The sequence below is a fragment of the Austrofundulus limnaeus genome, unplaced genomic scaffold (assembly GCF_001266775.1).
Source record: "Austrofundulus limnaeus strain Quisiro unplaced genomic scaffold, Austrofundulus_limnaeus-1.0 Scaffold376, whole genome shotgun sequence".
Classification (NCBI taxonomy): domain Eukaryota; kingdom Metazoa; phylum Chordata; class Actinopteri; order Cyprinodontiformes; family Rivulidae; genus Austrofundulus; species Austrofundulus limnaeus.
In genome coordinates this window covers 511,550-522,925 of record NW_013952778.1, presented here as the reverse complement: position 1 = coordinate 522,925, position 11,376 = coordinate 511,550, and the positions used below count along the sequence as shown (strand labels likewise).

At 39.0% G+C, this 11,376-nt stretch overlaps 1 protein-coding gene across 1 annotated transcript in view; it reads left to right on the top strand.

Moving 5' to 3' along the window:
* zgc:101744 (Receptor expression-enhancing protein 6-like) overlaps positions 1–11,376 on the top strand; it is a 17,633-nt gene that overhangs the window by 2,282 nt on the left and 3,975 nt on the right. Inside the window, exon 3 of the mRNA XM_014023564.1 lies at positions 10,021–10,114. Within this exon, the coding sequence (XP_013879018.1) occupies positions 10,021–10,114 (94 nt within the window). The remainder of the gene's footprint in view (positions 1–10,020; positions 10,115–11,376) is intronic.

Sequence of the window (11,376 nt, the reverse complement as noted above, 5' to 3'; positions counted from 1 at the left end):
CACGTTCTCTCGTCCTGGCCACACCTCCGCTCTCTAACCCCCCCTCCCCTACCCACACCCCCTCTCCTACCCACCTTGATGCATTTTTCAAATTTCGCCTTGGGGCGGAGTTATCTTTTCACAGGGTGGGGGGTAAGATACACTTTAAAGATGTCTGCCACAGCCAACTGACCCTAAAAAAACATAAAAGTGCCTAAACGTCTGCCGTCTTTCCAGATTGACCAAAACTAGAGGGAGGTATTTGCTGAAAGCATTGTCCAACATTTAAATTGAGCACAAACTATGAACAAGATAACAAGAGGTAGAACTTTAAAAAATTGGAGTCAACCCTGTTTGTCTGTTAGCAAAATAGTTGAGATGCCAATGTTCCCTTTTGCTGTGCTCTGAGCTCTACCTAATGTCCTGTTAAAACAAGTTTACATTGTTTCAAGGGTATTGTTCAATGTTTTTCAATAAAATAAGATTAGATTATTGAAGGTGTATTGTGGCCTTATAACATCTGACAGGCTCCGTTATTTAAAAAATTGGTATCAGCCAAAATTGGAATTGTCACATCAGGCTTTGTAAAGATGGGTGATMGGCCAGAAAACTGCAAACGTTGCWCCCCTACAAAATAGCTATTTTGTTGTCTGTTAGCTATTTTGCTAAAAGACAAACAGGGTTGTACATGCATGACTGATTAAMCTTTTGAGCCAGCCCAATTCAAGATGGCCACCACAACCAGCAGACCTTAGAAAACACAAACATGKCTATAACTCAGTCACTTTTACAGATATGGAGCTAAATTTTGATGTGGTAGTAGCTGACWGAGTAAAATGTTTATGTGCATGAGAAACAACATTGTTTTCAAGGTTTTATCAAAACGACTTCAGCGTAGGGCTCGGCGGTATGACCTCAAATTTATCTCACGGTATAAGTTGAACCCCTTCACGGTAACTGTATATATCGCGGTAGAAAATTATCATAAAAAGTTAAGAATGTAATTTTTTTTGTAGAAAACTGTAATCTTAATTAAACACAACATTTTTGCTTTAATATCTGCCTGCTAAACAATGAGCTTCTGTCTGCTGAACTTATCAGCTGCTGCTCTGCTGCACGCTCATCTTCATCATCATCAGAGCAGAAGCCGACTTTACATTAGCAAGATGGATTTATGACTGAACGAACGTCCACRTCTTTTTAATCATCTCTGTGGGTAACAATACATAAAACATTTTTTTCTCCGACAATTGGGTGTGAGAAACTACGGTTGTTAAAGCTTCGCTTTCTGCGACGTGCTGCAGGAGGGAGGGAGGGAGGAAATGATCCCGCAACATGATGTGACTTTTCTATAGCAGGAGGAGGAAATTTTGAGGATTTATTCTCTCTATACGTGTTTTAAAACGCAAGAATTTCTTCATTATATTTCGAACTCCTGCTCAGTTGTCTCTGCACTCGCAGCCCTGTTCACACAGGTGCGATGACGTAATGGCGATAGGACGGTAGAGTATAAATTTCTACCGTAGGCCAACTTCATACCGTTTCTATCGTGTACCACATATACCGCACAGCCCTATTTCAGYGTCTTCATTTCTCAACATATTTAGACCCAGTTTATACATGACTTACCTGTGAAACATTTGTGTTTTTTCAGTTGTAGAAAAGCTACATGTTTACGCAGTATTTCTGTCCTTTGAAGCCACTGTATTTTCCATGCCAGGCCACTAGCTGACACTGTAATTTTTGTGTTCCAACAACACACATGCACACACACACTTCTGTCCCAAGTATGAAAGCGGTTATGTCCAAAATGGACTGATTGTCAGACATGATCTCAACTATGCAAAAAGACTGTTTCTGTATAAATTTAGAGCAGCATCCATTCTGGGAGAGTACAGTTCCATTTTTCTCTTTAGGTAGAGTTCACACATGCATTTTATTTTTTGTGCAGGCAAGAGTCAGATATTTCCTAACCATCTCATGAAACTCTGCCTGCAAGCAGAAGCTAGTTGTGGTAAGCTCAACAGATCCACATAATCTTATTGTTTTGCAATCGGAATAGCTGTAACTACAACAAATGCATTCATTGTGTAGGAAGTGATAAGAGCAGCAAACATGTTGCTTTGCAAAGAAAATGCAATGTTTGACTGTTATTTGTTGAAACTCTTTGTTCAAGCAGCAGAAGTTTGGCAAACATTGTTTATTTGTTGTATAATTTCACAATTCTCTGCTACTTGGTGAAACAGATACATTTAGTGTTTTATGTTTTGTCTGTCAGATGCATAGATGTTGGAGTTAATGTAAGAATGATTTTTTTATATCCGTTTTTTTTTTTTTTTTGTTATGATTATTTTGTCAAAGCCAGATGGTGAACATGAAATTTTTAGTCTATAATCTGGGTTATTTTTTCTTCACTTTTTATTTCATTATCTTTAAGTGGATTTGAAAGTATTTGTTTGTGGGAATGATCAGTGATTCCTAACAGTCTATTTTTAATTATATATAAAACAGTCACGTTTTTTTTTCTTTCACCTTAGATATGCAGTATCTCTGGCAAAGCCCTTGGATGCCCAATCTTACTCCGTTTTTCCCTTTTGGGAGTTGTTCTGTTTCATAAAGGTGGTAGATGTTTTCATTCTGCAGGGGCTGGATAATGACTGAAGTGCCTGGGGTGCATGGGGTTCTCAAGACCCTCCTGAAAATGGCCATGCCCCTCCTTATGCCCCCCACTTTCCATGGGTGTAACATGGTGGGACATGTCCCCCCGCACTTTCCRTGTCTGTACCCTCTTTATTTCAGCTGTTATTTTTTTAATCTAGTTTTAACATGGGGTAACTTAGTTTTTCGAGACATCTTTAAACGCACCAATAAATTGCGCAAGCTCACGGGAGATGCGCTGATATTTGTTGTTTATCTGATCCAAAGTCGCGGGGGCGGTGCGGCCGCGTCAGCCATAGCCGCAAAGCCGTGGCCACAGCTGCACCACCCCCGCAGGCACAGCCTGTGAAACAGTTAAACATTCAGCTAAGAGGGGAAAAAGAAAAAGTCAGCTCAAGATCCAGCCAAATTAACAGAACTTTTCTGTGGTGGAGCCTCCACCGTGGAGGGACCGAAGTCAGACGGGCCAGTGATGACATCGAGCAGCATGATGCATGAGTGCAGGTTATCAAACAACTGTTTACATGTTTCTATCATCCAGACTTGTTTTGTGTGTTTCTGGATGTGTTCAGGGCTCACAGAACATTAAACTCTGCCTATCAGGAATGTTTCACCATATGTGCATAAAACTTTATACTGCTTTATCAACTAAAATTAAAATCAACCCGTACTGACCAGAAAGACACGTTTCATTAAAACATATTTCAGGAAATGGTCTTTGTTCTGTTTCTACATTAATATAACTATTTTTACTCAAGAAAATGACATTGCAGTGAGTCTGATCACTCTCTCTGTGTGTGTGTAACTTTCCTTATGCTGTAGGCCTATTTGAATTGGATTCTTTTCACAAGTTTTATATGTTAAACTGTTATTGTTATTAGCAGCTGAAAAGTCCAGAGTCTGTCATGGAGTTGATGCCAGTCATAGAAGGAAGAGGAGGAGAATGAGACAGATGAGAGGAAGCAGGAAAGTGGAGCAGGAACCAGTCAAAAAGCAGTGTCAGGTACATGTGCAGTGTGCAGGACTGTGTGATGGGTTTTTGAATAAAATTATATTAACATTTTGAGATCTGAGTATTGTAGTCTAAATCTAGTCTTTTTGACATCCGAAACAGGCTTACATTCAAATGTTTTTCTTTCTTCTGACTGAGCTTAAAATGAGTTTTATTTAATGAGTATTCACACTCACTAACAAGATGATATAAACTGATTTTAATACATTTGTTCATGTCCACAAAAGTGTACAAGGTATAAAAATAGGTAAAATCTACATCTTTAACCACAGAAGACTCAACTCTGGATAAAAATATTTCACCAGATTTTTCAAGAGAAAGTGAAAGTACATGTTTGTTGGTGTGACGAACACTAGTTTTGGACTATAATGGTGGGATCTTAAGAGGCTCCAGTCACACAAACATTAGGTCTATATATCCACCTCTGTACATTATGCTAGTGGCTTTCTGAATTAGACACCTGATTTAATTTCCCATTGGTAATGAGCTATTTATAATCTTCATTATTACTGATTTTCTTTTAATGCTGATACAGCAGCACAAGATACAGAGGAAAATGGATGGATGGATATGTTAGGGTGTTATAGGTCTATYTTGAGGTTGGTTTTTGATTCCCAGTATTTGCTTTGATATTTAAGATAAGCTTTTTGTTGTAGTTGATTGTTGAAAAAAGTGTTTTAATCCTGCAAATAATGAATCGGTGTTAAAATTGTGTTTCTGCTTGCATCCATGGTGCGATTAGATAAAAGGCCTCTCTAAACCAAGCTTCCGGACTGAATTTTAAACCCAGCCCTCCCCTGCAGATAGGGATAAGAAAAGGAACGGTGTTTGGAGAAGAGATACAGGAGTGACTAACAGATTATTGAGGAAGGTTTTGCAACTCCATATCAAATTGTATACTGTGCTGCAGCAGTTTTCACTCAGTTACACCCTTATAAAGTTGTTTTCTGTGGTTTGTTTGAACTTCTTGTTTGGCATTTGTTGAATCATTAAAAGCTGTTAATGTTGTGTTGATGGGTAAACATTTAGGAACGTGTTTCACAATATTTGGTTACAGCCTGGGATTAGAAAATACTATATATACTGTATATAGTACACTATATATAGTATATATGTACTATAGTACATATATACTATATATACTGTATTGTTTTATTTGTTGTGTCAAATTTTATTGGACCCCCGTGGGGAGGTCAAAGCGAGGTCTTGAATGTTTGTACGGGGGTCCAATAAAATTTGACACAACAAATAAAACAGTACACTATATATAGTATATATGTACTATAGTACATATATACTATATATACTGTATTGTTTTATTTGTTGTGTCAAATTTTATTGGACCCCCGTACAAACATTCAAGACCTCGCTTTGACCTCCCCACTCATAATTTTCTGGAGCCACCACTGAGCAGGAGCTTGACCCTCTGGGCCTTGGGCAGGGTCATTTACTGAGAAAACACAGAGCGAAATCTTTATTTAAAAAAATAATTTGGAATGACTATAGGGCCCAGCACACTCGATCCGAAGCTGAACAGTCGACTCCCAGCCACGTGCTGGTGAGAGGTTTCTTTTTGCATGTTTCATAGTTCACAAGATGCATGGTGCAGAGTTTCTGGCTAACCACTCCCGCCTCTGTACACATCACAGCACAGGGTTCTTACCACTGGAGTCTTCACTCCAGTATCTGCCAATTGTTCACAAATCTGTTGGGTCTATAGTGCCATGTTCAGCACGTTCCTTCATGCACAATGTCTGTGTGCTCTCCATCCATGGGTTTTTGACCAGTTGACTATCTTTACAAGTGTCTGGAAGAGTCGCATAGATGGGCATACTTTCTGACTGCCTCAGACAACTTCTCCTCAAAACTTTCAATGCTCTTTGGACGCACAACGGTCAGCTTCCTGATTCAGAGTAGTTGAAGCAAAATGCTACCATTGTTGTCTGAGGGCTTTACTGCATGAACACATACGCCCATGAACTTCTGACCAATCACACAGTACTCTGGGCATTTGCCTGTGAGAAAAAGTTCACCCTGGGCCTTGGGTTGAGAGAGGGTGAAGTTATGTGAACAAAATGGTGCGATTTTCTTCATGTAACTTCATAAATGAGATCCAATTTTGCAGCTATGGATGGAGAATGTGGACACAAAGCATTTTGGAGAAATTCGAACTAATTGACAGTCCTTATTTAAGAACTTCCAGCTCAAAGTATCTGAGTTAGGAATGTAAATTAACAAAATTGGGTAATTTTACAGCAAGATGACATCCATAAAGAAATTGAAAGCAGCAGACGAAATCTATTAGCAAGTGTTGATCTTTTGTTTAAGCTGCTGAGTCAAAAAAGGGATGTTTTCATAGCCTCAGAATAAGTATAGTTCATATGACCTAACCACTATTAAAATTTTATATCAAGACATTTAGATTTGCATTAATTATTGGCATTACCAGCAGCTGAAGGCAGACGTCTAGTTTGCAGTAATGCCGTTTTCAACAGATAAAACTGTAGAAGCCAGTAACAAATACTTTTTTTCTCTCTCAAATTATTCTCTCCTGTAAATATGGTGGGTTAAACGCAGTGTTGTACAAAGTACCACAAAATGATACTTGAGTAAAAGTACAAGTATCTTGCCAAAAAATTACTTTGGTATAAGTTAAATTCTCCTTCAGATCTAAATTTCTTTATTACTCTATCAGTAGTAGTGATTGTTAAAGTACTACAGTAGAATCTTAAAATATTTACATTTCCGTAAAGCAGACTTTGACACAGAATTATCCAAAACTAGAAGCACTCAGAGTGCAAACCTCCGCCAAGACCAATTTCCCTCATCCTGTAAGAGTTAATGCGCAAAAGCAGAGATGGAAACACATTTGTCGAATAAGTTCTGACATAGTGAACATTTAAGCAGGCAGTATGCACGGAATTTCTTCCTGGTGGAGTCCAATGTGAAAATTTTTTTAAAACAGTCAGACTCGTCACCCAATGTTATTCATCGTCAAACTGGTGTCAGATTACGCTCCTAAGTTTTCATCAGTCACATTCCACCCTGTAAAACGTCTGTTTTGTCCCCTTTTTATGAGTTTGTAATGGTTTGACTCTCTTCATAAAGTGCTTCCTGCTACAGTCGGCTCTTGAARCGAGTGGGTTATTTTGTACGCATTTATTTATTTATTTTTTGAAGCGAGTGATTGGAGCAAAATACAGAGTGTGAGCGCTTTCAGCACAAACACTCCCACGAACTTCAGAGCAATCACACAAAAAAAGTTCTTATATGGAGGGGTACCTGACAAGGTTGATCAGCTGTTCCGGACAAAGCAGGTTTTGCTGGGCTGCAGCAGGACCCTCCTCCCGCTGTCGGAGTCCTGTTATTCCCGTAACGTGAAGAGAATCRCATTTCTTTGTCTGCATCTCCAGACAGCATGTAACATCGCCAGAAGTAGTTAATAACAGAATAATCACAACTTTCCTGATAGTACACATCCTGGGGTGTGTCCGTCCTCGGTCCATCTCCAAAGCCTGTTCAGAAGCTTCTCTCCACCTGCGTACCGACAAACTGTTTTGGTTGTTTTGGAAATATGGTGTGTTTGAGGAAATGGGGAAAAATAGGTTTCATGGTGCAGTCACGCACTTCCTGGTCATAAAACTTTCTCTAAATGCGCACCAAATTTGTAAGGTCATGTTCACACCTGCACTATTTAGTCCGATTTAATTGAACTCTAGTTCATTTGCCTGGAAAGTCCGGTTTGTTTGGGGAGGTGTGAACACGTAATCGAACTCTGATTCGGACCAAAAAAGCGAACTCTGGTCCGCCTGAAAACGTAGGTCTCGGTTCGATTGAAACGAACTCTGGTGCGGTTCGATTGCATGTGTGAACTCTAAGCGGACCAGAGACCGCTCCAAAAGCAGGAAGCGGACTATATTGAATGACAGTCTGAGTAAAAACAGCATTAAATTTACTTATATGGTGTAAATACCTTGGTGGACGACTGTATAAGGTGGACATCATGACTATGGAGCTGGATGTGCTTCTGCTCGATTAACACGGAGCTTCCTCAGCCGCCTTGTGTGCAAAACAACATTYTCCRTGGTTCCGTCTCATCTTCCTCTCATGCTGAGCTCATTGTTGAAGACTTATTTGTTTAGCACATTTGCCAAAAACAAAAAATAAACCCTATAACCACTAAAATGTAACATTACTATTGTTTACATTTTGTGAAGAAGGAAGTTGCGCTCCATGTCTTCTTCTGAGGTTTTCATGTTGATTCCTTTAGTGGTTCTTGGTGCAGCGCCCCCACAGGTGAGGGCGGGAACAGGTTGTTTACAGGGTTTAGTTCGGTTGAGAGTGCGCAGTGTGAATTCAAACTGCACCAACAGAAAATGTAAACAAAGCTTGCAGTTTTGGTCCCCAATCGAACCGAGTCTACCGGACTATCAGGTGTGAATACGACTTAAAAATGTGCACATTATGGCAATTATTCATCATTAAATATGGGTTTAATGTTACTTTTTACAAAGTTTGAAGTCCGTGCTGTCCAATCCAGCTCACTTTTTTTACAGAAGCCCTGTGAAAGCATCACAGCTTTGCCGATCTCAGAGTGTTAAAAGAAAAAAAATTCCTGTATGCGCATCGTGATCCGGAACATCACCAAAATTTAATGGTGTTCCTGGGCCCAGTACCCACATGTGTTAAAAATGTCATTACAATCCGCCCACAAGTTTTTGATTAATGTTGTCCACAGACCGAACGACAGGCCGACAGACAGACATACATGACCGATAACATTACCTCACCCTTGGCGGAGGTAATAAATAGTTAATGACTGTTCACCTGGAAAAACTGGAGTGTATGCTTTATTTCAACATGCTGTTGTCCTAAATACAACCATGTTTGGAAGGCACTAGTGAGACAGGTTCAGATGTTTATCATTTAAATAAGTAGTATTTTTGTCTCATACCCAGCTCTAAACTGGCTTCCTGAACAACTATTTAAGATTATAATCATATACCAGTTGACTCACCTCTAACCTATGTTCAGTGGAGCAAAGAGCAGCTGAATTTAACTGTCTGCCTTCATAAGTCTTCAGTCTTCTGTGAACTTATGAACTGACGTTTTGTCATTTTTACAACACTTTGAGCTTTTAGTTACAGTGGCACAGATAAAGTGTTGTATAATTTAAAAAAATTCAGTTGGTTTTCTGTGCTATCTTGTACTTTGCATTTTATCTGATTTAGTCTGGGACCAGTTTGAGTAATGTGACACTCTGAGGTGTGTCTGTGAACGTGCACAATACCTCCACTCTGATGTGAACGTTAACCAGTGGCCAGTGTTTTTTTTTTTTTTTAGCTTCTACTTTTAACTTCTCGTCATTTGAACTCGCAACAATTGTTCTTTGTGTGTATGATAATTTATTATTTAGCAGAAGTTCTTTTTTTTTCACTCAACAGCATGACACACACTGGTAGTTTGGTGTCTTTCATATGGTTTTGAAACGTTTCTTTGTTTTGTTTTTAACTGAAGTAACCAGCTTTGTATTAATTATTCATGGGATTCCTCAGACTGTAAGGTATGTTTTTCAAGAACTATTGTACAGATGAACTGGGGTCCTCATTTTCAACCAGTTTGTCCAGTTCTGTTTGGTTCCTTTGAGTCAAAGATATTTGTTTATGAACTGCAAAATACAAATGATATGCGTAGGGCAGCCATTGGTTACAGTGTTAACAAGGACTTTGTCTTCTTAGGTTGGTGTGACTTTGTTTCTGGCCTCACAGTATTTAATAAGAATAATTACTCAGACAAAAGTTGTCCAAACAAGACTGTAAATAGGGTGGTTTTTGAAGACCTTTAAATACTTAGTATTAAATTTTTAAAATTACTATTATCAAAAAGAAAAAATATGTAGGTCCTCTGGATGGGTTCTTCTTTAGTGAAACGTTTTGTCTCTCCTCTAAGAGACTTCTTTAGCCTTCAGATTAAAGAAATCTATCTTTTTTTTAAAACCTGGATTAATGAGTTTCATCAAGACTTAAATTACTATTATGCTATTTTTTTGTCTTAAAATTTAAACATGCTTAACTTAGTATTGTAGTTTTGTTTTTGAAAATTCTTTCTAACCATTAAATCTGTAAATTCCGGTACAAATGGGCCCAGCAGTAACGGTTGCGTGTAATGCTGCAGAGGACTGTACATTTGGACATGTGTTGGACAGCTTTTGCTGAAATCAAACACTGTATTTCGGCACTCTTTCTTGTCCTGTTTGGTCTTTTCATCCTTTTATGAGACAAGTGAATGAGCCTTAACATAATGTTTGTACAGTAAGATGATAGCCGCGTCCTCTGCTCTCACCTCAATGCCTTTTTGTTTTCTTTCTGCAGGTGTTCTTGGAATCATCGGGCTCTACCTTCTGTTTGGATATGGAGCCTCTCTACTCTGCAACCTGATTGGCTTCATTTATCCAGCATACTTCTCGTACGTATGACGGCAGCTTTATTTTGGTGTCAAAACACACTTTATACATATATAAATTTTCATTTTGTTGAGTAAAACAACATTTCTAACCCATATTTTTATTACCTCCGGAGGTCATGTGGGAAAAAAATTGGCCACACTTTTTTTTTTTTTGGTCAATAAGGGTCACTGATCCTTACAAATCCTAACAACCTTTAAATGTTGTTTTCAGTTTTCAGAATTGTTTCAAATGTTCCCATAAACTCCAAATCAATTTATTACCACTTGTTTTCCTCTGGAAAATTTTACTCACTGATGAAACTCATAAATAAATGTTTTTCATCCCTTCAAGATTTCCTAAAACAATACACACCTTTCAGTTATGGTAGTGTTATACTAGTCCACAAGGTGGTGCTCTGCTCTTACATTTGAATTTGGATGTAAAGAGCAAAAACATGCTTGAGTTGTACACAAGTAATTAATGTGCATGGGTGTGTGTGTGTACTTGTTTCTACTACAGAGTGAGGACCATTTGTAACATAGTTACTATCAAAGTGAGGTCTTTGATATAAAGTGAGGACCGTGAAGGAAAAATATCATTCATGGCCAACAGCAGACACCTTGTGCCAGCTTGACCAAAACCAAAGTCTTGTTTCCTTGTACTGGATCTGACTGGTGGGGTCATGGAGGGTCTTCCCAAAACTTTGGACTGGAATTTTTTTAAGATGTCAAAAATTCCATTTGAGTGTCCTAAACAGGGAAAATGTGACTTTTTCCAAAATGAAAGAAATGTAAATTAGAAGCAGCGTTTATCTGGGGGCCCGCTGCTACTCGATCCCCCGGTGGGGTGTGCACCTGGCCGCCAGCGTGCTGGGGGTTCCCGGGGTCTGGGGCTCTGCGCTCGGGATCCCTCTCGGGCCCTTGGGCTCTGGTCCCTATGTCTGCCTCGTGTCTTGGAGGTTGGGTCTCCGATCCTCCACAGTCACTATTAAATATTCCATTGGAGAAATCTTGTATATACACGCATGTTCACAACTGCTCACAAACGGGTGCTCTGATCCGGGGGGTTCTGACTGGTCACTGAGTGTGTGTATATACTGTGTCTGTGTGTGTATATACTGACAATATTTATGAATGTAGGCATGTATGTATGTATATCTTTATATCTATGGGTATGTGTATATATTTATATATGCCCTCCATGTATTTATCCATTTATTTTTAGGTGAGCGGACAGATGTTGGGTGTGTGGTCCTGTGTTTTGTTGGTGTATATTTAATATA